This window comes from Micropterus dolomieu, linkage group LG17 (assembly GCF_021292245.1).
Source record: "Micropterus dolomieu isolate WLL.071019.BEF.003 ecotype Adirondacks linkage group LG17, ASM2129224v1, whole genome shotgun sequence".
Lineage (NCBI taxonomy): Eukaryota > Metazoa > Chordata > Actinopteri > Centrarchiformes > Centrarchidae > Micropterus > Micropterus dolomieu.
The window spans coordinates 5,819,969-5,847,343 of NC_060166.1; the positions used below are offsets into that span (position 1 = coordinate 5,819,969).

General features: G+C 40.3%; 2 protein-coding genes across 9 annotated transcripts in view; one reads left to right on the forward strand and one right to left on the reverse strand.

Annotated features, from left to right (window-relative positions):
* Positions 1 to 233: 233 nt before the first annotated feature.
* On the reverse strand, positions 234 to 6,012 carry si:ch1073-145m9.1. Of its 2 annotated transcripts, XM_046074428.1 has the most exons (7): positions 5,765 to 6,012; positions 5,155 to 5,249; positions 4,736 to 4,831; positions 3,615 to 3,727; positions 2,497 to 2,620; positions 2,235 to 2,407; positions 234 to 1,645 (listed from the first exon to the last, which is right to left on the reverse strand). In XM_046074428.1, the coding sequence occupies exons 2-7, from the start codon at positions 5,192 to 5,194 to the stop codon at positions 1,580 to 1,582; spliced, it is 612 nt and encodes a 203-aa protein (XP_045930384.1). In that variant the 5' UTR covers positions 5,195 to 5,249; positions 5,765 to 6,012; the 3' UTR covers positions 234 to 1,579. The 2 variants fall into 2 exon arrangements, with proteins under 2 accessions (XP_045930384.1, XP_045930383.1); XM_046074427.1 differs by lacking the exon at positions 5,765 to 6,012 and having other exon boundaries at positions 5,155 to 5,436.
* usp32 (ubiquitin specific peptidase 32) overlaps positions 5,900 to 27,375 on the forward strand; it is a 72,301-nt gene continuing 50,825 nt past the window's right edge. For 3 of the 7 annotated variants that reach the window (XM_046074424.1, XM_046074421.1, XM_046074422.1), the window contains exons 1-2: positions 5,902 to 6,272; positions 26,370 to 26,497. In XM_046074424.1, the coding sequence (XP_045930380.1) occupies positions 6,215 to 6,272; positions 26,370 to 26,497 (186 nt within the window). In that variant the 5' untranslated portion in view covers positions 5,902 to 6,214. Of the gene's footprint in view, positions 6,273 to 26,369; positions 26,498 to 27,375 lie in introns of all 7 variants that reach the window. The other 4 variants (XM_046074419.1, XM_046074420.1, XM_046074423.1 and 1 more) reach the window with 2 other exon arrangements.

The following is a 27,375-nucleotide window of genomic DNA, read 5'->3' on the forward strand; positions in this document are numbered from 1 at the left end:
TGTTCATTATAACCTGTTTAAGATACACTATACAGCCAACGCTACTCATGGGTACTTACTGTCTGGGATTATTTTTCATGGTTTGGACCACTTATTTCAATTCATGGAAATCATAATGCTTTGTGGAACGCCCATTCCCCTTTCAACAGTACAATCCCGCACCCCGCTCCGCCATATGGTAGCTCAAACTCTGTGTTGTACTGTATTGCGGAGAACAAGACCACACTTGCTGGAACTGTCATTCAGCATTTTATTGCAAGGATTGTAGAGAAACAAAGCATTCACAGGCTCTCTCCTGCATACGTGCTCTGTAGCTTCCCAGAACCAAAAGAGAGCACAATGCAGAGATGAATCAAAAGCTCATAAAATGAATCCCCAAAATATGTTCTGTAAAATATTACAGTAAAGACATAACCACTCAAAACCGACATACGTGCAAGTGTAGAGTAACTTGGCATTCTGCTGACTAATGTCCAGCAGGTTAATATGCTAAAGAGGTCCACAGTCTGACCTCTAAAACTGTCCTTTTACATGAACTGTATTAAAAACTATTTCATGGTCCATCATCTATAGTGTAGGAAGGTGTAGAAAAGTCACATGTTCTGCTCATTACTGGGAGAGTGCAGGTGGAAAGCAGGATAGCTCTGGGTGTAACATTTGTATACATTTCACAGGCATATGGTTTTATGAACATATTGAATACTTTATATACACAATACATTATTCTATAAACCTATTTCAATGAATGACTGAATAAAAAAAAAAACATACACAAAAGCAAAAAACATTAAGACAATATGATTGCCAGTGACTAAACTCCTGATATACACTGACTGGTTTTGGTAAAAATGCTTTATCTTTGCATTTATTGGCATTTTTGTCCACAGAGCTTGAAATGGGTTGGAGTTTTTTCCCCCTCACCCAGAGTTGGCCTTTGCTGAAGTAAAAGTGGAAATAAAGTGCAGTTATGAGTTTCCCATAGTACAAAAGTAATATACTGCACTGCCTCAGCTAAGACATTCAACATTCTCAAACACTCAGCAGTACATTCTTAGGTTTTGCAGGACGTGTGCAGTAAAATATACACTTGAGTAACCTTTGGTGATGTACAGTACACTATAGTTTAACTGAATCCCTTAGAGATACAGACTTTAAGTTCAGTATTGGTGTGATCTACACCTACAATAAGACTTTCCCTTTTGATGCTGGTGTCATTTCATAAAGGAAACTACAGCGACCACAAAGAAACTGTTGTTGAGTGCAGACACTTCTAACTGGCAGTCTCTGGCAGTTACAAGTACTGGCAGTACCTGGGCCCTGCCACTAAAAGAATATTCATATTCCCTTTAACATGTCAACAAACCTGTGAGGCAGGTCTGTTACGACACAGTAACCGGTCAAAAATACTATACTTGTTGTCAGATGGTCACACAGTTATCTTGTGCCTCTAAAGCAGCCACATATTTTAATCTGATATGGTAGGTAATATCTGGAAAGAAATCTTATAGAAGTGGTGGATTAATGTCAGCATTATTCCAAGGTGGACAGGACAGCATACGGTGACTCTGCTGAGTGTCTTTCAGTGTTTTTGATCTTCCGGCTTGTCAGAGGTGAGGTATTCAATGTGTGTCCATATACACCATATCTGCAAAGAAACGGATGGGATGTTTGGCTGAGACAGCTCGACATGAACAAACTGAATGTGAAATAAGAGCAGCAATTATTTCAATATAACTTTAACACAGGGCTGGGCGATATGGCCAAAAATTTTATCACGATAAAAACATTTCATACCATTCGATATTGATAATTTTCACGATAAATGTCAAATCATGATTTCTTTCAAGTTTAAAGGATGATTTTTGTTTCTGAGTGAAAATTGAAGAAACCAGATGGTTAATTGTGGTTTTAAACTTTTCTTTATGGTCTGAACGTGACAAACACTTGATGCCAAACAGTGGATCACCTCACAAATCTGACCTAGAACATTTTTTTCTAAAATATGATTATTAAATCTTTTTTCAGTCCATTTTCCTCAACAAAATAAATATCTTAATAAAAAAATTAAGTGCTAATTCGTTCGTGATTCAAATGAATTAAGTCACACATTTATTGATGATGTATCGAACATTTGTTATTTTGTTATTGAGGAAAATTATATTGCGATAATTATCATTATTGTTGCCCAGCCTGACTTCAACATGATGTTTATAATTATCACAGGTTATTTCTACCTCCACTGATAGAGCCAGCAGGCGGCCGGCAGCCAGCAGCAGAGTCCCCAGAGCCTGGATCCAGAGGGGCAGACACAGCCAGTGGGACAGTAACCCCCACCGATACCCATACAACCACAGTGGGAGGCAGTGCAGCCCACTCACCACCCATGTGCCAAGCGGTGTCCGAAACCCTAACACCACCAGACATGTAAAGTTCAAATGAACCCATGAAATCTGATTTATCTTGAGCTGCACAGTACATCAACATCAACTTATTTACCGTTTGCCATGACGGCTTGTATGAATCGAGGGCTGCTGGTGAAACTGTTCTTCCAGTGGTCACCTCTGGCATTGTGGTTACACACAAACACACACCACTCCAATGCAGAGACCAGCCAACCCCACTGTAATACAAACATGTAGGACATCAGACCATTTGAAATATTTGTACAGTGTTCCATCAGACATACAAGTACCATTCAGTCACAAATACAACATGAGTGAATCCGTCCAGAAGAAGTGTTTTTAAACTCTGCATCCTCCTCTATATCAGCTTCAGCATCCACAGTTAACAGCTCTTGTTTGCTACAACGAGTCCAATGCATTTTTAAGTTTTGAAAGATTATGTCCTTCCCATTTATATGTCTCGCAGTTGTTTGGTCCCTCAGTGACTTTATATAATATACAAAAGTCTATTACACAGGAGGGGAACAGGGAGACAGACGACACGGGAGGAGAACAGGGAGACAGACGACACGGGAGGAGAACAGGGAGACAGACGACACTTGTTTATGATAGATTATGTGATGACAAGATGATTATTCTGTAGTGAGGGGTCTTGAAGATAAGCATCATTAAAATAAATATTAACACTATATAAAAATGATGATTTAAGTTGGAAAATAGTCTACGTTATCAAAGTCCTTATAGGCATTAAAAGTAAAAGTGATTTGTATTTAAAGACCAAAACACATGTATAGTCCATTAAACTATAAAGGGGTTTGTTGAAATAATGTCTATAGTCAAATAAGTCAAATAATAAGGTAGGGTCTTGAAAATGTATTGTTTTGTTGTGACTCAATTATCATTTTGTGTTTGGCATCAGAAAACCATCTTTTCTGTTGTTCTATCCTAATGGCATATGATATTTCATGAACAGCACAACAAATCCACAAATCCATCCAGACTGCTGTAAACAGTACCGGCTAGTGCTGGTGTGATAACAACGTGGCAAACACTAGGTTCCTTTATACCAGCTGATCCTCAGTGACCACTCAAAGGTACTGTATGCAATAATGTCATGTGTAGCTACTCTAAATCTAAAAGAGGCTCATAAAAAAACACATGATAAATATATATGGTAAATCCACGTGTGTTAAATGCTCTCAGCCATCAGACCTCAAACAGCAGGCTCCACAGCATGCCTCTGCCCAGGTTGTCCACCACTACATCCAGCCAGGCCCCAAACCTGGAGCTCTGGTCCAGCCTCCTCGCCAGCCAGCCGTCCACTCCTGCACAGAAACTACCATCACATATTGGAGACAGAGCAACATCTTTGGGTTTTGAAACTGGATGCTACTGTACCTACATGCTATACCTATCTTTCTGTATTCCAACTATGCATCCATGCAGTATCATTATCAGCAATTATTAATTTATACATTTCATTTGTAAATCACCTAGACCATTTGATGAAGTCTCTATATTATATGCATTGTGATTAGTTAGTAACCTATAGACCGTTTTCACTTGTTATAGCGGATAAACACAGGCTGATTAATAACATTTACAGCTGGTTCAAATCAGAGCTCCAGAACTGGTAAACCTAAATGGAATGCAGCCGTGATTACTGTTATTAGTTACAGCTGTGAAAAAGCCCTCAATACTACATCAATAGTCTACAGCTGTGTCTTTAAAAAAATTCCATTCTGAAATTGGTGCAAGAACCTTTTCTGCATGCTGCATACTAGGCCTTTTTCACCACACGCATTTTGACTTGTTACAGTAAGAAAAACACAGGTGTTACTAAATGTAACATTAAGATGGCTCTCTTCTATTCAAGTGTGAGCCATGGCACTTGAGCCTGAAACTGATGGAGCTAAATGGAATTCAGCCATAATATTATTTAGACCTGTCCTTTCACTCATGTCAAAATATCTAAAGTGAAAAAGGTCTGTAGCCCATTTCTGAGTCATCATAGCATTTAAGCACATGTGTAATTAATAGCATTAATAATGGTGAGTGTCCCACTGCAAGTGAAAGGTAGGCATTATTAATGCTACTAGTTCCACCTGTGGATCTCCTTCTGTGAAAAAGGTTTATTGTACTGTAGATATGTTCAATATGACATTGGTTGTATGCCAAAACCGGTTACAGGCTATTGATGCCAAAATAAACCAGTATGAAAGTTTGTGCACAATATGATCTACACTCTGCCTAATTTCAAAACTATCAGCATAGATAAGCATCCAAGTTCAAAGCCTGTCCCACAGGTCAACCAAGGTTAACAGATCCCTTACCATCAAGTGCTATGGAGACTGAGTAAAGAGAGACAAAGACTGCTGGTGTATCACAGGCAGCCCAGGCAGCGAACACAAGGCCAATCCTAAAGTACCCTGAAAGAGACGAATACATACATAACTCATTCAAGCCAAGTGATGGAACTCTTGAATTCAGTAACAGACATGGCACTTAATCCTAACGTTACCCTCATCCAGTTAGGTCAGTTCAGATTAAATTACTAGGTTTTTTTTATCATAACAGTGACACATTTCAGGGTCAAAGGACTGCCTAAACTCATAGTTTTGTGACAGTCGAATTTACTAGCTAACTGCTGTAATATTCTAGCACTATGGGTTCGCTGTTCCATGTCACACGCTCCTGCACATTTATCACAAATACACACATACAGTTCCTTAAAATTCAAAGTCTTTCTCACCAGTAATGTTCGGCCAGTATAACAGAACTTCGAGTCCCATCCTGCCTCAGTTATAAATGATCCAGAGGAGCCGCATAATGAGAAGATGATGCAACCTGCCGACGTTTCAAAGCTGTTAAAAGAATCACACTTTCACAAAACTTACATTTTGTCTTAAAACTCTATTGACATATCCATGCTTTTATCCCCATATAATGTCCACGAGCTGGAAAAGTGAGCGATTGTAGCTCAAATATGGTGTGCAGTTGCCGCTGTCATGTTGACTTCCCACTAAACAGCTTGGGTGACGTAGGAAGCTGACAAAGCGTCACGCTGAACTCCGTTTTAAAATCCGGAAATTTAGCAACACTCTGCTTAAGAAGAGGGGGGCATTTAAAAAACATTTAAATAAACACTTCATTAAATATCCATAGATTTATAAGATTTAGGGAATCGGCTTTGGCAGTTATTGTCCTCGTGGTACATTTTAATTGAAGAAAATACAGGAGATAGCGAATAAATTGTGTACACATAAAATGTATTAAAGTCATCCTTGTGTGTTGTGTTGGGCAACGTGCACGCCGTCAATTAGACTGCAACTAAAAACATAATAAAAAATAATATTTGAAACCTCCGAAGATCGCTGTGGTGTCTGTAAGGTAGCGTTATGTAGCAGAGTAGCCGCAAGGTGGTGCTACTTGCTTTTCTTTACAGCCGACACTCTCACGTGCTCACACATTGACAGCTTGGTAAGATTGCGCATAATGGTTGAATAATTGGAAATTGGAATGTCTTAATTTTAATTTCCAAGAACAGCTGGAAATAGAAAACGCTATGAATTTATTGAGGTCAAAATGAAACGTCGGTCTGTCGTGTCGCTTGGAGGAGCTGAGCTGATCAACTGACCTGTAGAGTCAGATCATGTGACAGAATGGAGGCGTCACTGAAAACATTCACCCGTTCACCACATACACACACCACCAGGAACCCATTTCACAATAAACGGATAAGGCGAAGAATACTTCTGGTCAACTCAGTTTATAACGTTCATTTCCTCACATCGCAATGACATGAGGGGAGCATGGGGGCCAAAGAGTCGAGGATAGGATTCCTGTCGTATGACGAGGCTGTCAAGAGAGGTAAGCCGAAAAGCAACGGGCTAAATCATCCTCAATTGCGCTAGCTTAGCTATCTGTCAGCTTTTAGGCTAGTCCGGTACACAACAGGAGGACGTCCTGACCACCCTTTGAAACCTAAGGGTTTAAGTGGCTTTGGTTATTTAATAAAGTAGACTGCAGTCATAAAAATAACACACGGCCTCTAAGGAACCAGAAGGATCCATTATTTAATTCGGCATTGTAAAATGTAGGAAAACCGCACGGATTGTAACAATTATACGTTAAGTTTAACAATAGCTAAGCCTGTATTTTCCGCAGTCGCCTTCCCCTATAACTACCAACGTTAACGTTACGTAGGGCGGCAGTAGGAAGGGTTTCCCCGAAACCCAATCTTAAGTAATTTGTAGCTAAACGTCTTTGTATTGATTCTGTTCATCCTGAATTCACTAATTCTTTTTAGCAGTGTGGAAATGGTACTGACTGGTAATTTATGAGGCGTGCGCCTTCGCTTACAAGCAAGGTCACGTAAAATTGACAGATTCTTGAACGGTATTTGGCGTGACGTTCTCTCCATAGCTACGAAAGCGTTGCTTGTGGAGCTAATGTTGGCTAACGAGGAGGGATGGGCTGGCTTGACAGTAATTGCCAAAACAGTTGTGCAGACCGACTTGAATGTGTGCTAACTTTTGACGATTCTACAGTTTTCCACGTAGCTTAACGCTAGCTCTTATCGACATAGCTAGCTATCGTTGGGTAACGTTAATGTTACTGTGCTGCTATTAGCTTACTTGTCTACTAGCTAGACAATTAGTTAGCTGGGTCGCCACAGCTAAGTTCCCAGAGGCAAATATCTCCAGACTGTTTGTTTTTAGCCTCCGTCTGGCAGATATCAAGCCCAGCCATGGGACATGGGCCAACGTTAATCGACAGTGTTTGTTTTAAGAGACTGTAAGGTTACTTCTGCGAAACTGTACACAAACTGTGGTCAGGACATTTGGTGGAACAACAAACTTGTGCTTCACGTTGCTGTCGCTACATTTAGCCTCTTAAGAATGAGCTTGTAGGCATTTATTCAATCGGGGGGAGAAATTGGTTGCTCTCTGATCAACATCAAGCAGGATCTCCAATATACTGCAACTTCAGTTGATGTATTTCACCTCATATGGAATCATATGTGCTTTTTATAACAGCATTTTGCTGTCAGATCAGGTTATATGCAGGAGCACTACATAGAACAAGCAAAGCACGAGGATGGATAGTGAGCGTTGGTCACTTGTGTAAGATGCGGGTGAGCATTTATCAGTAAGCACCCAGGATATGTTATCCCTAATGGCCATATTATTGTTGCAATTTACTCCCAGGGTTTGCAACAGCTGATCTTTGTCAGCCTGGACTCCAGGCCCTGACACCTTCATCCAGGACAGTGTCATAGGGAAATTAGATGGAACTGTCCTTTGCATTCATATATATGTAAATGATTAGGACATTTTATTGAACTGTGTTATTCTCAGGCAGGACTCTTGGCTACTGTTTGCCCATGTTTAAACAGACCTTGACCTATGCTTCTGTTGCTTAAATAGCATATTTTCAATATCAGCTCCTTGTGTGATGGTTTAGACATTCCTCAAGCTGACTGACATTTGCACTCTGATGATCATGTGACCACACACACACACACACACACAGGCACTGGAATTATCCAGCCACCGAGCCTTATCTGACCAGTCACATGGCAGCCTTCCTAATTCCCACAGCAGGCTCAACTGCAGCAATTATGGGTTCGTTTTTCATGGAAGGTCCCTTTAGTAGGACACCAGTAGGATAATGGTCAGGGAGCATCCTGTTGGAAATGTCAGGCTTTGATATGGCAGTAAACCCAGGATCATTTACTCTTCCTTCTTGCCTTATTTTGTAGGGTTGATTGTGCACTTTCTGTTCACTTTGTTTAGGCTACAGTTTCTAACTGCAGCCCTGTGTTATTACTACCATTATCACGTTCATGACTAGTATGCTATGGCTGAGATAATTGTGTCCACTATAGACACAAAAATAGGTTACCCAAGTGTCTGATAGTCAGGTATTTGGTCTGCATACACTGTTAGACGGAGCATATTCTTAAATAGAAGAGTTGGGTCAGTGCTGCACGTGTTTGTGCACTGTAAGTGTGATGAATTCAATTAAAGATTTTAAATTGATAAGAGATGAGAAATTGTTCACAATCTGAAGTCATAGAGAACATGATCAGTGTGGCCGCTTGGAATGTCAGGTATGTTGAGGTCACCATACTGCTGCACTGGTCCTAAATACATTTGGGCCTATGGGTTTAATCAACCTGTATCGATCAGCATACAAGGAATTACAAGAAAATCTAAGAGTAAAGTTACCAATTAGAGATTTAACAGACCTATGTTGTAACCAGCCAAAATAGGATTTGGAAACAGCAGTCCACTACATCCAATACATGGAGAATTAGGCATCCACGTTTACAGAGGTGAAAGTCCTCTTCCTTTTTCTCAAAGATCATTGGTATGCAAAATTAGTATGTGTGATAACATTCATTTGAAAAGAAATCAAAGGCACAAGACTGCGTACTTAACTTAAAAAGAAAAGTCAACGCAAGTCCAAATATTGAATCAGCTGGGTTGCCCTGCAAGGGCAACGGGTGTGTAGAGTTAAAGGGTGAGCTATTTCAAACGTGTTGAATAAATTCAGCAATTTACATAAGTCCAGTTTTGGATTTTGGATCAGTTCTGGTGCAGTATTTGTTCCTGACTGAATGGCAAAGTCTTGAAATGCTAGACGTTTTTCATTTCATAGCCCTGGGCAGGTGATTATGTTCATTGTGCGCTCAAATGTTACAAAAACGGGAACGAAGATGAGGCGTATATAACCTCGGTGGTATTGTGAAATAATTCAGGTTCCTTGTTGAGTAACGTCAAGGTTAATGTTTAAATTGTTGTCCTTTTAAAACGGTCATTTACAGTAGAGAAAGAATACTTCCATACCTAGCAGGTGACTATATATCCCTGTAACAGATAATGTTCAATTAACAGAATGCCTGTCTGTCCTTGCCAGAGGTGTTTACTCACCTCTCTGGTAATTTTAAAGCCATGGATTGTGGAGCAGCTGTATTGCATTGGATTATGTTGTAATACCTGGTAGGGTTACTCCCCGTCATATAATGCGTGCTCGTAGAAATCCCTCTTGATAGCCTGTGTCTTTTGTGATGTTGGATAACTCAAACATAGCCTGACTATGTTGACCTTTTTCGTTGCGAGACACGGGCCAGGGCTGGGGAGGATATATACATGTTTTTGAAACAGGTTGTCCTATGTGTTCATAAGAATCAGGTTCTGCTTCGTACATTTTCCTAGAGAGTCCCTGGAACACCTTCACGGGCCATTTGAACCTTTGTGGTTGCCCACCATATAGTTTAGTAATGCAACAACCATGGTCATCACTCTAATTACTCTGACACACTGCCTAACGGTCACCTGAGAAGTGCATAGTCTTGCATTTCTGGTTGACGTCAGCCGGCCTTATCAGTCTAGGTGATAGACCGCAGCTTTGCATTCTTACCCTGTGCTCCCTGGTTTGTGGATGTAGATTTATGTCCTGCTGCTACAAAGGCTTCCAGTATGGTGTTTGCTGAGGCAACACATGCAGGCTGTTGTTAATATTGTTGCAATTTGCATGGTAGATTGCTGCATCACAAAAGTATGTTTTCAGGTTGGCTGTAGATAGCAGGACTGTCTAGGATGCAGTGTAACACTTCACTGATTACACTGATAGAAACCTTGTGCAAGTCAGTAGCATTATAAAATAAGCATGTGCCTTTTTCAGATGACTGGGATGTTTATTTTTCTTTGATAAATGACTAACATTTTATCAGTTTAACAATTAATCATCAGTTTGACAGCTGTTAAACAGCCTGAGAGTTACTCAGTCATTTTGGTCTCAGTCTTCCTGCAACAGGTATAAATCAATAACACAGTCTTAAGCTTTGAGTATTAGCAAAGGTGCACAACAAGGGTGTGTGTTTAGTCTATTCACCTTTTGTCTCAGCACAACAATGCAGTGCACTAAACAGAAAGATGTAGCCTCGTGTAAAATTAAGAATACTGAGGCAACAATTTAGTGGGGCTAAACCTCAACTAAACTATTGTGTAAGTATTATACAATACTATATTATGATATTATAATCTTATTAAATATCCTGCTGTGACAGGAAGGAGACCAATGCTTGGCTAATATTTGCCCATTTCACACAGTTTTTGCAACTAGGGATGCAACGATTATAGATTTTGTTGGTAGATTAAAGTCTCAGGAATAATCACGGATTCACAATCATCACGTTTATAATGTATTAATTAATTTAACAACACTAGTAATTTTTAATATTTTATTACATTAATAATTATATTTCATTAATGAATATTAACTTTATTTATACCCAGGGGAAACTGTTATTAAGGAGGGGAATAAACATTGTTATTAATAACTGAAATGCAGGTAATTGGTAGTCCTGGATGTTTATAAGCTCCTGATGTTATGTTAGTGTTTTACACTTAGCAACATTTTCTCAACACAGACAGGAGGAGGCCGCAGGATTTAACGTTAAATGTTCAGTGACTGAAGGTCTTGAGAGGACTACGTTCTGTCTTCCATGAAGGCCCTTTCAGAAAAGAAGCGAGTTGCGCTGCGCTGGAAGCTGGGTACAGCGCAAAAGTTCAACTACTTTGGCAGCGGCTTGCGATGCGGTGCATGTCGCTTGACACAGTAACAGACGGCCATGGCATCAAATTTAATGCAGCAACCTATTAACTGCATGTTTCTGAACAGGTGATCCGTCACCTCTTAAATAACGCCCTGGTCAGAGTACTTCACAGTTTGGTCCCTATGCCATAGTTTTATCCAGTGAAATCCGGTAATCGCTGCATCCCTATTTGCAACTATATTTGTTAAGTCGCTTGAACATTTTCCTCCATCACTTTTTCATGTTGTTTTTAAACCAAAATAATAAAGTAAATCTCCAGTGTGACAGCTTCAGGTTTGCAGCGTCATGATGGTAGTGTTAGGTCGCACTGTGGTTCCACAAAAATGAGCTGGTTTTTTTTTTTCAAAGGGAAAATAAATTCAGTGCTGTCAGTCATCTGTGCAAACTCGCTATGTTCTGTTTTCTTTTATCATACTGGTCGTGTTGTAAGTAGCCTTTATGTCGGCTTGCAGACATTGCACGTGGCTGTGGAGTAAAGTGACTTGCTTATTTATTCAGTCATGTAAGTTCAAAGGGCCACTGCAGATACTTTGACTTGTCATAATAGGAAAAACACCAGAGTTACTAATAACATTAATGATTGCTCTGTTCTCTCTGGAGTGCCCCACTAAGCCTTGACAGTGTGACAGTGAGCCAGCACGCACAATACCAGGCGCCTGAAACGGAAGCAGCTAAATGGAATTCAGCCATCAACCTTGTTATTAGTTACACCTGTGCTTTTCCTACTGTGACATGTCGAAATGTCTTCTGTGAACAAGGCCCATTACGTGGAAAGTTTAGTTACACACAGGTGAGCTACAGCACAGCCACACTGTCCTGTAAAATTATGACTCATGGTATGACTGCACAGGAATTTCAGAAATTTAACTTCCTTCTAAAAGGCTCGACTGCAACCAGGTGTTATTGTTGTTAGATTAATTTATTGTTCCCAGATGTTATGGTCACTGGACTTTACAGCCTGCAGCAGAAAACAAACTCTGTACTAAACAGAGGGGATTGTAGTGTCATTAAGAGGATTTGTATAATCAATTCACAATTGGCTCTGAAAATAAAACTATATTATTGTTTTTCAATTCAAATTAGCTTTATTGGCATGAATGGGTAACAACAGTATTGCCAAAGCATCATACAAACTACATAAGAACAATCAACCCCTTTTATTTCATCAAACAAGTAATTAATGCGTAAAGTAATGAAAGTGTTTGTGTGTTAGAAAAATTTTAATATATAAAAAATTTAAATAAAATAAATAAATAAAACGGTAAGCGTGTGTGTTTTATGTTGTTTTCCTTTTTCTGATCTCAATCAACAGCAGCCTCATGCTGAATGTTTGGTCTCATGTCCACAGGCAGGGTCCAACTTTTTGGCTTATCTGCCAATGGCAGGTAAACTGAGAAAATTTATCAGCCAGAAATATTTTCTTCCTCTTATAAAACTGCATCATTTTAGGAAAAATAATTACCATAAGTTTTTAGTATGATAACTCCTCTTTAGCATCACTTTAAAGAGACAGTTATGAATAGATAACATCTGCTTTACAACTTTTATTCTGAACCTTTTCTGTAAAAACACCATTAATCAATTAGGTTGTTGCACTTTAACTCGGACTGTTCCTGTACCTCTTCGTCTTTGTCACCCTTGTTCTCAAAACCCGGCTCGCTATGATCACTACATGGTGTTTGAAGCGGGAGATAAGGAGACACAGACCGCCGACAGACTGACCACCGCGCAGCGTAGCAGGAACAGCCACATGGAGCTGGTAGTCAGAGCTAACAAGCCGTGAGCAGCTGCTGTCAGACTCTCCGTGTCCGCGCTGGAAACACAGACAACCCACACACCTGGTATTAAATTGCAATCTATATCTGGACATGTTATCTGGATGAGATAAAACACATTTTAATGCAAGGTATAAATGTTCAGATCCAAAGTAGGTGGTAGCGGTAGGTGTAAACACAATCTGTACAACGTGCTGCCATCAAGATGCATTATTCTACAGAACTGCGTGGGAAAAAAAGTGTGTGTGATGGTGTGAGTTGCACTCATCAATGCAGTTAATCTGCTGTTAACAAGGCATATTTGGTCACAGAGTAGCTTACGGACACACACCAGGACAAACTGGCACAATATCTTTTATTCGGAGAACGGAATAACTTAATGTAGTGCTCGACCGATATTGGTGTTCCAGTGGCCGATGCTGATATTTAGAGAGCGGGGGGGCAATTGCTGATATATAATGCTGATATTAAAACAAAGAAAAGTAATGCAGGGCTGGCTGAAATGGCCAACAATAAAAACATTTCTTACCATTCGATATAGATAATTATCATGATAAATGTAAAAATGTCATTATTTCTTTCATGTTTAAAGGCGGATTTTTGCTCCTGTGTGAAAGTTGAGGAAACCAGATGGTTGGCCTAATTGCGTGGTTAAACTTTTCATTAGGGTCAGAACGTGAGAGACACTTGATGCCAAACAGTGGATCACTTCACAAATTTGAGGTAGAACATTCAAAAAAATATGATTAGTAAATCGTTTTTCGGTCCTTTTTCCTCAACAAAATAAATATCCTTAATGGAAAAATGAATTGCTAATTTGTTAGCCATTCATGCAGTTAGATTAGATTTGCTGTCATTTAGGATGGGAGAAACATGTTAACATTTAGAAAAGACAGTGGTGAGTGAGGATCTTTTTTCACCTTCCTTCCCAAAAGTAACATTGTTCCACAGCAGCCTCACTAACAAGGCTGCCTGCAAATGTGTCCACAAACCAGTTTTTGTTTAACAGCCTCGTGAAGGAAAGCATTGGCTAATTATCTCAGAATGCCAGATATTGGCAAAAAGAGGGTAAGAATTTGTTGTAGACAGCGTTACACAAAGTTTATAAAGTTTCCCCTAGCTCAACAACTCACAAAACTACAGGATTTTTTTAAGGCAGTCGGGTGCAGAATTGCAGCCAAATCAAATTACTCGTGCAGGTTTTGCTTTGGACGACAGGGATCCAATCTCAATGAGGAGAACAAAAACGCATTAAAGACAGCAGGTGTAAACACAAGGCAAGATCAGATTGCTTATGATAACGTATCCGGATACAGATCACATTTTAATATGGGGTGAGAGTGTCCAGAGCTTTGACAGTCACTACAAGCACATTTATGGCCCATTGTAAGAGTTTCTGCGTGGTACCTGCGTTGTAGCTGAGCTAGCGGCTCTGAGAGGCCGTGAGGGAGTGTCAAAACGTTAAAGCTCGGGTTGGCAATTTGTTTCAGAAGCATTTTTTTGTTATATGCGTTTTAAAAAATCTGGTACCCATGGCTGTCACAATACTGTAATAAATGTAATGCGTAGCTGGCCTACCTGCATGTCTACCTGTGCACATAAACGTGTTTTGGGGGAGTGGCTTTGGAGGGAGGCCTGATCGGACAGGGTGGGATTTCTTTGGTTGGATATTTTTTAAAATCTAGCTGTCTCATGCTAGTTTTTCCAGCATAGTCTTCTTTAGCTTTAATATTACAGGCTACAGTTAGCCAGTGTTGTGATATTTATACTGTGATGTCATGATGGGTACAGTGGACAGTGAGGATCACATTAGTCTCAGCAGGTGAAAAACACAGTGGTGTAAACATGGGCCTAATGTACCTGCGTTAGACTCTCAGCACGTATTAATTTTGGACTGTGCCCAAAGTTGAAATGAGCGTTTTAAGAACAGCACTCCCTATATGTTTCTACCTGCAGGCGTTTCTGTTGACAGCTCACTATGACTAAAAGGTCACCTGAGTTTAGTATTTGCCTGCGGCTTCAGACGCCTCGGTGCTCCCTGCTGGCAGCAGCAGGCTGGCAAGGCCCGGCTTATTTCATAGGAGAGCAAACATTGAGTACCGGCAGGAGGCTTTGCTGGCTGCTGCTCTGCTGCCACGATCATTTAGTAAGGCGGTCGGTCTAACACTGAAAAAATGCTATGGAATGCAGGTGTGTACAGTATGAGAGTGAGAGAGAGAAAAACTAAGGATGCGGTGCTGTGTATCTGCCAATAATTATTGTATGTAATGTTCCCAGGCTTTGTCTGTGTTGCTGCGTGTGTGTGTGTGTGGATGGAAAATGTGAGAAATCGGACCTATTGTTTGCTCTGCATTGAATGGTAACCATTGCGATTAATGCAGCTCAGTGTCCAAGAATACACCCATTGCATCACATCAACATCAACAATACACAAAGTGTTCTCTATAATGTGGACTGCTTTGTTTTCCGTCCCTATTTGTCCATTTAATTGTAACAATCTTGCCATTATCTGGTTGTTCTATTTTGTCATCAAGTTGGCTCAGTAGTATAATAGAACACTTCTCCTGACTAATTCACAAACTAGACATTTTCTTTATTAACTGTTTGGATTTCAGTAGCCTTGATAAAACTGCAGTCTTAACTTGAGTGAATTGAGATCCAGTAGAGATTGTTTAAACTTATCCTGCTGATGATGAACTGTTTAATATTGATACCTTTTTTGATTAATAGTTTAGTCTATAAAATGTAAGATCACAATTTTCCAGAGCCAACTTTGATATCATATTTTGTCTGATCAATATTCCAAAACCCAAAGGTATTCATTTTACACTGATCTAAAGTAGAGAAAAGCAGCAAATCCTCACCACTGGAATCAGAGTGATTAGTAAATTTTTCTTTTGATAAAAGACTGAATGTTCAATGATCAATCAGTATTGCTGTCAAATATATATATGAAATATTTAAAATAAATATGTGAAAATACATTTTCTGGCAGTCAACTAAAAGTGAATCAACTAATCGTTTCAGCACTAACTGAAGTCATAGAATAGATTGTTGGGAGTCACCTGGTGTCCTCACCAAGGATGGCTATTTGGGGCTACATTTCACTGTATGTTCCCTTAAAGCTAACATAATGGTAAATACTGTTTGGTATAGATCAATAATAATAATGATGATCTTTATTTGTATAGCACCTTTCATACATAAAATGCAGCTCAAAGTGCCTTACATCACGAGCACTTAAACAAGTAAAAAAGAAATAAACAAGTAAAACACAATACAGAAGCATGTAAATAATCCACAAGCGCAAAAACACAGGTGTTAAAACCTGGGAAAGGGTAGCAGCCAGGGCTACAATATGAAATAAATGCAATATGTGTGATCAGTTAAAAGCATAAAAGTAGGTCTTGAGCTGCTTCTTAAAACTATCAATAGAGGTTGTTTCTCTTATTTGTAATGGGAGTTTGTTCCAAGCCATTGGTGCATAATAACAGGAATATGCTTCACCAAATGTTTTACTGTTCATTCTTGGGACATGAAGAAGACCAGCATCAGAGGACCTGAGAGCACGAGTTGGAACATAATTCGATAAAAGGTCAGATAGATAAGAAGGTGCTAAATCATGAAGTGCTTTAACAATAAAAGAACTTTAAAATCAATTTTGCTACAGGAAGCTAGTGAAGAGAAGCTAAAACTGGAGCCATGTGTTCTCTCATTCCGGTTTTAGTTAAAACTCTTGCTGCCGCATTTTGAATTAGTTGTAGCCTATTAATATATTTTTTTGTTATACCAGTAAAAAGTGCATTGCAATAATCCAATCGTTAAAAATCTTCCAAGGCGAGGTGGGGTCTGACTCTGTCAATGTTTCTTCAATGAAAAAATGCGACCTTTGTAACACTGTTAAAATGTGATTTAAAATCCAACTCAGAATCAGTAAGGACACCCAGGTTTTTGACTACACTGCACAGCCAGACATTGCAGTCTATTTGAAATAATTTGTTTCTGTCTTAGAGCCAACCACAAGAATTTCTGATCAATTAATTTATACAAAATTATGTTTATTTATTTTTTTAGTTCTTCCTCAAATCTTTGCTTCTTTTTCATGAATTAACTCAAATAAAACAAGGCGTTTTTGGTTGGACTGGTCATAACCAATAGATCGAGGGACAGGGGGTAGATAGATGATTGGTAGACATTGCTTTCAGGGTTACTGTTAGCTGCACCCGAAAATTAAATCCAAGAAATGAGACACATGGGCTTGGCAGGTGTAACAAGAGCCTCTGCTGGTACAGATGTCAGAACAGAAGTTAAGTGGCGGACAACAGTATTGAGCTGTAAATAGGCTGGCTTCCTGGCTGGCTGGTTGGTCGATCCACTTTCTTACAGTGGAGCTTCGCTGATGGATGCATGCCCTGGGTGAACTGTCAGCAGTCTGTCCGTTAACCATCGTGTCACTGAGGGAGCACAGGGTTCACCCGAGTGAAGGTGCGTATGCTCTAGATAATGAGCTCTTCGACCCCCACCACTTAACTCCCGGGACTTACACACCGCCTCAGCTACATGATTAATGTGTGCAATGTGACTGTATTGTGGATAAACTAGTGTCAGCTTGAAGCACAACATGTTGTGCTTCATTGTTTTATCAGAGCTGTGTACATTATTGCTGGTCTCCCTACAAGTCTGGAACTTGCAGAATCCAGAAGCACTAAAGTCAGGCAAAGCAACTAGTTTGAGATAATGTGAGCTAAATGAGATATCACCAGTCAGCGAAGAATAATTGGCTGAATTAATGGAAACTAATCTGTAGTGTCAGCAAGCAGATTTGTGTACTGCACTTTACTAAGATCAGAATAAGCTGCTAATCACAGAATGTGTAGTATATTACTGTAATGTGTGCTGTAATGGAGTTGCAGCGGAAACCAAATGAGTTGGCTAAACACGATTCTTCTTTTTAAAAAGTGAAATCCATCCTCTTTGTCAGAATCACTGTATGGCACTTATGACAGGTGCTATTGTTAAAGGGAAACTGCATTCTAGGATGACTGATATTTAGACAGTTGGGCACAGAGCCTCTTCCTAACCTTTTTCCTTCGCCCAGGGTTCATATTGGGGCTGGTATCACACTTTAACCTTCTTATACAGATTTTTTGGGGGCATGTTTATGCCTTTATTACAGACAGTAGAGAGAGATGACCAGAAAAAAGCGAGATAGAGATGCAGCTAATGCCCCAGGCCGGACCTGAACCAGGGACATTGCTGTTCATGGTCGGAGCCCCAACCCCTAAAGCCTAGTTCACACTACACGATTTTTAGGCTGATTTGCCGGTCGGAGAGCTCGGCGACCGTCATGCTCGCCGAGCTGATTTACATCAGGTAAATCAGGTGATCAGTCGGCGGTCGCCAGTCTTTGTGTGAAATACACAACGACACATCAAAGCGGCTCCCCGACACATTTCTGACACATCACCGACACCAGCCAGATATCTAGCATGCCAGATATCTGAAAGGGTCGGCCGACACGACATCCACATCCAGCCAATAAGCGCAGGCAGCTACTTTTTCACTGCAGAACACTTTTTACTCACCTACAGCTCTCTGTAGCTCAGACAATCCCTGCTACCTGCGTGTGCTAATCCATCCTTTCACCCAGATTCTGTGTCTTTATAGTAACAAACAACAGCTGTTTCATGTGTAGGTTCGCGTCATTTCCCGTTTCACATTTCACATGTGTTTTCTTGACAAAACATGGTTTGGAGACCAGCGTCGGGTGACACAGCCGCTGTCAGCTCGTGTAGTGTGTGACCCCTTGTCACCGATCAGTCACGTAGTGTGAACGGCACGACTTCAAGACTCCCGTCACAAGATGGCAAGTTGTGTAGTGTGAACAGCACGGCCATCGGCCGATTCCCGAAAGTCCTGTAGTGTGCACGAGCCTTAAGCCACTGGACCACCTGAAATATGTCTCTTGCACTGAGTATCAAGTAGTGACAGCTGCAGATGATTGGTCAGATTACTTATCTGGTTGACCTTTTCTGAGTAGATACTGAGAGATTTTAATAGTCCTTTTGCAAATTGTAGATTGTATGTTATTTAAATAAAGGTCTCGCAGGGCTTCTTTATATTAAGACAAAATAAAACAGTGATGATTGAGAAGTTTGGGTTATTTAGTTTTTTTAGTGTCATTTGCCAAATTGCTCATAGGGTTAACTTGCCAAATAGTTTTGTGGTTAATTATTTGGTCTATAAAATGTCAGAAAATAAATTTTAAAAAGCCTGTTATAATTTCCCTACAGTCCAAGGTACTTTCATTAAAATGTTTGATTTGTTTGACCAACAGTCCAAAACCCAAAGATATAAATAAAATCAAAATAATAATTAATGAATTCAGTCTGTTTGAGCTCTAACACTCTTCAGTGTGAGGAATAAAACAAAACAAAACACGGTTATCATATTGGCACCATCAATGGAAAAACCTCTTACAATACCCAGCCCGAAATTGTACTACAAAACCTGAGCATTTAAAGAAGAGTGGCTTAGCAAAGATGAATATGTGCTTACTCTGTAAATCTAGAGATAGGCTGCTGATTTGGCTCTGGAGTGTCTATACACAAGATTCACTGCTTCTTGTCTTGTGAATACAGTCAGCGCCTACCTTACAAGACACAAGGGTCCTCTATTCTCTCATGCCGGAGCTTTGTGCACTCTGCTGATCCATGTGTGTGATTGGCTGCCTGCAGGGTCGCTAAAGCCTGTGATTCAGCACTTTGGCACTAATCAGCTCTGCGCTCCGATTGGGATTATGCTGCTTGCTCATAGATCTCCAACTCCAAGAATAATAGAAGCAATACCCTGCTGTGAGAAGGTGGTCAACCTGTGTGACACCGGGGGCAATATTTTAAAATATAACCAGAGCAGGTTCACTGAGGGTGAGGCTCTCTGTTGCAGGAAAGCTCGGCTCCTCACTCAGCTCCACACACTAACAGCTGGAAGTTGCCCCGTACAACCAGTGGTTCATCTGTTGGACATGCTCAAGGGCACCTCAGTGGTGGTAAGGAAGGAGGGGCAAGTGCTTTCACTTTCCACACCCCTCAGATTTATCTCAGACAGGAGACCAAACTGCGAACTTAAGAACAAACATTTTGATGCATCAAGATGCATCTATAATCGTTTTATGATCGCATCGTAGCCCTCTGAGTCAGAATCGTGAGGAGCCTAGAGATTCCCAGGCCTTGTGGTATAGGGGCCACAGTTGGTATTGCAGGTCAGGTCACCCATACTAGCCCAAAAATACTTTCCCCCACACAGTTATTTCAAAAACCACAGCTGTAAAATCATGAATACACATGAGTACAAAAGAGCCAATCCATTTAAAATGTCTAGAAGAGCCCTATCCAAAAACACAAAGCCCGGAGAAGCCTGAAAAATGTTTTTGGTGTCGATGATTGCACTCTCACCTCAACTGCAAAATGCAAATGGGTTGTAGTTTGTAATTTCTCTGGAATAATTGTTATGCTCTTCTTTTTCTATGAATCTGAACCTATTTGATTGTAAATAGTAAATAAAAAGAAGTTTGGAATTTAGACTACCTCTCTTCATATCCAGGGAACAAATACTGAAGTTGAAATGCAGCTTTAAATCAGCAGCCGCATTTTAGAGGCATGTTCTGTATAAATAGTTCTTAACTGCAGCAGCTAACATCGTTGGCTGATGCTCACTGTCAGTGTGGATATCATTAACTGAGATTGCTGGTTCTTGTTTGTGCCGTTGCACAATTCAGATACTCGCAGCGCTGTGCATCAGGGAACAGTTTGTTGTTTTAATGGAGCGCAGTGGGGCGTTTTTGACAGCTGCTGTACCTGGAGCACAGCAGATTACAAAAAACAAAGGAGTGGACATAGACGGAGCCTAATATAACAGATATTTTCCATTAAAACCTTATTCCATTCCCGTTTTGTGAATTATCTCAGGACGTCTCTAGGTGATGCATTGTCATTTGCTGTCATTTGAGTTTTCTCTTTACTTATCCGAAGGAATTTAAAAAGCAGTGTACATCACCAGTGGTGGTGTTTTCAGTTTTTCAGGGTAGTTTTCCTTTTGATTCTACTCTATTGAAAGTCTGCCTCCATATTAACAACATATCCTGAGTACCAAGCCGGTCTGGGTCAGCCTGCCTCTGTTCTTTTGCCTTTGAATCTGACTTTTCTAAATAGTTTTTTATGAGTTCTTTTTTCTCCCATGGAGCCATTTTGAGACGCAGCAGTCATTCCCTGTAATCCAATTCTCTCTCTGCAGCCATGTGAGCAATACCCCCATTCCTATTTATGCAAGTATTTAATAAGCACATGACCATTCTCATCTGTCTTCATTGAGGCCAAAGCAGGAATTATATTGGAGATGAGCTTTGGAAAGAAAGCTGTTTTCATTACTGACCTCTAATGAGCCCACAGAGAAACAAAGAAAATGGTGCAAATCACAACATGAAAATTGACTTTGGGAAAGCATTATTTATTCATTTTTTTACACCATAAATAGGGCTTTATGCCTGGTCAGTCGCCAGGACTGACCCGCTCTGTTGGCCTGTACCCACCAACCTGCTAACCAAATTCATAAACAAATGCAAAAATACAAAATTGTATCTCATTTGTTTAATCTGTACATAAATTGAAGTTTATGTAATGACACATTTGACTTGCTGAGCCCAATGATTTCCTGGAGTAACTCTAGGACAGGAAGTCACTGTAATATTCCCACACATATTTAACACATAATATTCCCCATAAAACCACAACTTCCTGGTAATGAGTATATTTCCTGAAATGTTGAACTATTCCTTTAATGTAGCTACAGAATATATATGGCCTGCAGAGAGAACTGCTTTATCTGTCAAGAAACCTTGCAAAGCCTCAGTCCAGTGCATGCTGATCTTCACTGTCAAGACGAAAGCCTGAATAGTAGCTGCACACACATTCAGTTTGCTGCTTTTCATTTCTTATAAACATCCCACAGCTAATTTAAGCAAATGGGGATATTAGGAGAATTTATATGAAGCTGTATTGTTGAAATGAGCTTGTAGAAGGTGCAATAATACCCTGACCCTCAGCTGATCCCCCCCCCCGTTTTGACAGCTTTGTTTGCTTAAATTCCCTGAAGACTTAACAGTTCCTCATCAATCCCCAGTTGCATCAATTCTGCCAAAGAGCAGCAGCCTGGTTTTGTATAAAAAGTAGTTTTCTTTCATTTATTTACATCATTTGCTTCTTTAGATCACTTTGTTTGTACGACAGGCAGTAAAGAAGGTAAGGGGTGAAGTGTTTGTAGGACACAGAAGCAAACTACCGCAGAGTGATTTGCTGGATCTCCCACAGCTCATGTATTTGAGGTATTTGAATGAGCGAAAGAAGATTCATGCAGCCAAGGCTTTATTAATGTGTATGATTAGTATCATACATTTACATAAGGCCGTTTGCTTTGTCTATTTAAAGCCAACTGAAGTCAAAGTGAAACTGTTACATACAGCTGAACGATAGTAATGTAATGGTTACTGTAGAGAGAAAAAAAGGTCACCAGGCAAACTGAGATACACCCTTTTTAAAAGGTCTGGATTGTTGGGGCAAATTTTCTGTGTGTTTTGTGTGTGTGTACGTTAGAGGATGACATGAGAGTGGATTCTCACTGTCCCATCCTGCTCCCACAAAAATGAACCTGTCCCATCCCAATCCCTGAACATTAATTCTGTTCCGATTTAAAAAAAAAAAAAAAAAAAAAAAAACTCAGAAAATAGTGTTTAATCATATCAGAACTGCATATGTATGTATAAAAGTCCCTGGACTCAAGTGCCCTCTACAGGCTGGTGTCAAAATGGTTAAAGCTAAACACATTAAAGCATTCAGAAGTATTCAGACCGCCTTCACTGTTTCAATCTTGTTGTGTTGCAGCCTTATATTAGTGAAGGTGGTGTGAATACTAAGTTGAAACTTTTTTGGATTAACAAACCCTTAAGTGCATGTCGGAGTGGAGCATATTAGAAAACTGTCAGCTGCCAATAATGTGACCTGATTGTTGATGGGGAGTTGTGGGTGCTTGGGTGAAATTAGAGACCGAACAGAAGTGGTGATAATGATAAGGAGCTCAACCTCGCAGCATATAAGATATAACTACTGTAGTGTGGTTATGCTGTACCGATACAAGTTTTAAAGAGAAATCATGTAAATTGTACTCTGATGTTTTTAAGCAAGTAGATTTACATGCTGCATTGCCACACTCCGGCATAGGAAGCTAAAATATTTCTTATTCCCCAAACACATCACACACCGTATCCCCATTTTCTGGAACATGATATATATGATATGGTACACGTGGCAACATATCCATGACTCCAGCATGTGCCTATCTAAGTTATACAAATCCATCTTTTTTTTATAGTCATCCTGTTTGCAAGGCAGCAGTTAATGTCTAATGTCATTAGTCTGATGATTTGAATTTGAATCAGAATTGTGATGGTCGAGTTCAGCTAACAGCACATTGCAGAGTGTGCAACTGTGTCTGGAAAGCTCCACCAATGTTTGATCTGGATGTAGTGACAATACAGCTGCATGTGTTTCACTGTAGCAGCAGAGCAAGCAAGGTAATTGTTTTCGTTGGGACTCCGTCCTGGTATGCCAAACACATACACTGTGACATAGCTGTGACCTGAAGTGTAAGCTTTTATCAGCGAGCAGCACAGGACGGTAGGATCGATGTGTGTTAGAAGTGCTGCTGAAGGTTACTAGAGCAAAACATCGCTCAGGTGTTGGACATATTCTCATTTCTAAAACTGTGTCTTCACACGTAAGCGCATTTTACAGAACATTACATCTGACATGGTTTTGATGAATTAAAAGGACGTTTTGTGCAGACCACTTGTTTGCTGTCTCACCTGAAATCAAAAGATAGACGTTGGTTTGATCTCTGTGTGACCAGTAGTGGAAGAGGTCTGGGACTTGTTTATCCTAGCTTAGCACGCTAGAGACAAGGGGACATGGCAACAAACAATCAATCCGCTATGGTAAATGTAAATCCAATATTCACACTCTCTCTCACATCTCCTGAGAAAAATATACTCTTACCTAATAGGGGTGGGAATCTCTTGGCACCTCATGATTCGATTGGATTGCGATTCGATTTATAAAACGATTATCGATGCATCAGTTTTTCTATACAGGATCCCTAATTACTAAGCATTTAATTTGCACATTAAAATCCAAAAGAACATCCCCTAATTAGCTAAAAAGGACTAGTTTGATTCCCTAATTTACTTTATTAACGCCAGCTCCATGGTCCCTCATTTCATTAACAACCAGTTGACAGACTGCTCTGAAAACTGAAAAATAATAATCAGGATGTACAGTATGTGTACAGGACAGAGCTGCACACCAGTTTAGTCTAAGCTTGTACCAGATGTTTTCAACCCTTGACTAGTAGGTTAGTTAGTAATGACATACAGCTGATAATTCATATTACTACATTATTAATTTAGATAACTTGCATAAATAAATATTTTTAGCGCCTTTCATGGGACCCAGGGACGCTTTACACATAGTGAACAGAACAACAAAAAGTCATTCAGGATTGAATGCCTTGGTAAAGAGCTGGGTTTTAGTAGATCTTTTGTGTCCAGACAGGGAGCATTTCAGATCTCTGTGGGGATGAGCTCCACAGGGTGGGAGCTGTGACGCTGAAGGCTCGTGGTGCGTTCCCTCAAGTCGGAATCCTGACTTTGGAAGTCGGAATCGCACTACCCCGCCTTGGTGATCCAAGATGGCTGTCGGGGTATCAACAGTTAGTGAAAGCTCTAGTTTATACTAGTGATGGGCAAATGAAGTTTTTGTGAAGCACTGAACCACCTGAGCCAATTGTTTTTCTAAAATGGGTTCATTACTCGAAGCTTCAGTTACAGTGACCTCTCCTGGCGAAGTTCAAGGCTGCAGGCAAACTAGACAGGCTAGCTGGTGGACGCACACACTGAACATCATGTTCAAATAAAGATTGATGAATGCCTGTGTTTTGTTATTTTAGAGAGAGTGCTGGGAAATATGGCACAGGTTGGATGTGCTTGTGTAACTATGACAGGAGGTGAATGTGTTAGATGGGGTGCACAACACTCACTTTCGAGACGAATGAGGCGGTGCCAGTGAATCACGTGACTGGACCGCGAACCAGTCGGTGATTCATTTAGTCAGTGAAACAGTTGCAGTACATTACAGAGACATGGTGCCCCTATATCCGGCACATCGCTGCTGCTGAGAACCGCTTCTAAAAATTTACCTCAGTTATTAATGTCAATGCGGACCAAATGATTTTCACCCGCACACTGTGTGAGCACGTTATAACACACTTTGCTAGCTTCCTCTCCTCATTCATCATCAAAGGACATCTAGTTACGTGACAGCTGCTGTTCTAAGATCAGCGAAGTTAAGTCAGGTGTTTAAGGAGTGCAGTGTGTGTTTGTAGCGAGTGAGTGGGGGAGCGAATGAGAGAGAGAGAGAGAGAGAGAGAGAGCGGTAGAAAGTGATGGAGAAAGTGAGAAAGCTTGTTGTCAGTCCGGAAGTAAATATACAGTGCAGGTCACAGCGTGTCCGTTGATAAAACGGATGTCTGTCGTGTAACCAACTAGGCAATTTAGCTCTAGCTAACTTCTCCCTCTGCTTCACACTCAGGTCTGAAAGCTGAGCAGGACTACAGGTGGGCAGAGTCACGTGACCACACACGTGGTAGTATATTTTTAAGGGGGAAGTGCATGAACCTTTTTATATACAGTCTATGGCATGAACACACACAGCAGGGGAAATATTAATAGGATTAAAAAACCCACATGGTAAAATTAGGTCGGTTAGAGGCTCTGGATTTCGGTTTCGATTACTTTTCAATTAATTGTCCAGCCCTAATCGCCATATTGCTAAAATGATCAAATCACCAGAGCGTGACAGCTGACTACCAGTACTGTTCAGTACAAGGTCATGGTTCGAGGTAAACCTCAAATTAACTGTAGCTCAGCAGAGGACATTTGTGTGTGTGCATGTAAAAATGTGTATGTGTGCAAGACTTGGTTGTCAAAACAGACAGTTGTTGCACAGATAGCCAGCTTTCAGCAGCCTTTCTATCTGGGCCAGAATTCTGTCAGGCTATTGTCAGGTTGTTTCACCCACAGCACAGAAACCAAAAACATCATTCCCCTTTCCCGGATCAAATGCACTGTTGCATTATACTTTTGTTTTTGCTGGGACTTTTCTGCTGCTGACAATTTCTAGTTCAGTGGAGGTAAAAGGAATCTGGTTTATCACATCTGAACTCAGCAGCAACATGTCTTTCCGGAAACATCGTCCTGGTTACTCAGGATAACCCAAATCTACATTCTGTAGAAACTAGTGAAACTTGGCTCGGGTTGAAGTTACATTTGGATGGATTACTATTTAAACTGTTTTTGTTTAACTTCTGTTAGCAAAGAGTTCAAGATATTTTAATAAAGAAACAAAGCCCATACCAAGTTTACCTTTAATCACTTCTCTTTTTCTGTCTGCCTCTCTCTAGTCACTGATGTGGAATTGAAGCGGCTGAAAGATGCCTTCAAGAGAACCAGCGGCCTCACCTATTACATGACCCAGCAGTGCTTCTACAGGGAAGTGCTGGGAGATGGAGTTCCCCATAAAGTTGCAGAGGTAAGCCACATTCATGTCACACACCATGTTCCCTTGAACATGACTATTCCTCTAAAGAGATAGTTACAGTTAGTGAAATGCTGAATGCAGGTAGCCACCAATAATGGTTTGCTTAGTTCTAGTAGAGCCTCCAGTGTCTAGTGGTGCAACGCATCGGAATTGATCCGTGCGTAACCTACGGTGTAGCTACACACATGGACACGCAGGAGTACAAATCACGCTTAACCTGTAAAGAATTGATAATACCTCTTTGTAACTGCAGTCTTCCTCTGACTGTCTTACCGAGCACAGCGTCACTGTGGATTAAAGGTCCCATGATAAGGCATCATTATTTCCTTAATGTTGTGCATTTCCTGTTGAAAGAGCAGATCCCCCTCTGATTGTAACTGACTCACCTGTTTACCTTCACTTTTCCCAGCTTGCTAATCTTATGTTGCACAGTTGAGAGCTGAATTTTATTGTTGGTATTTTTTCCCTCTGGCTGTTGAAGTTGGCAGAATCAAAAACATTCAGAAGCAAAACCTTATTTTTTTTTTTTTTTGAGCTATGTGATTTTGTACTGCACATTCTACTGTACAGTGTGACGATTTCAAGAGTTTCAGTTTTGCGCTAACCGTTGCTTACCCTGGTTAAAATGACAAATATCATGTCAGCTGTTACTAATTAATGTTAATTCTGTGAGTAACTTGACAACAGGCCAAAATGAAGCTTGTCTGTTTGTGTGCCTGTACTAGGGATGAGGATCGTTAATTTTTATTGATATTGATAACCTTAATGAGACTGCTTAAGGATCCGCATCTTTATCGATACCACTATCGATACTTTACTATTTTTTGGTGACAGTTATTTGGTAAGACCAGACCCAACGAGCATGAGGT

Excerpts from the sequence above, each read along its gene's own strand:
- si:ch1073-145m9.1 (XM_046074428.1), bottom strand. The coding sequence starts at position 5,194 with ATGGGACTCGAAGTTCTGTTATACTGGCCGAACATTACTG. Across the intron at positions 3,728-4,735 it reads AGTCTCCATAGCACTTGATG|GAGTGGACGGCTGGCTGGCG; the intron begins GTAAGGGATCTG and ends GTTTCTGTGCAG. Across the intron at positions 2,408-2,496 it reads ACAAGCCGTCATGGCAAACG|GGTTTCGGACACCGCTTGGC; the intron begins GTAAATAAGTTG and ends TGGTGGTGTTAG.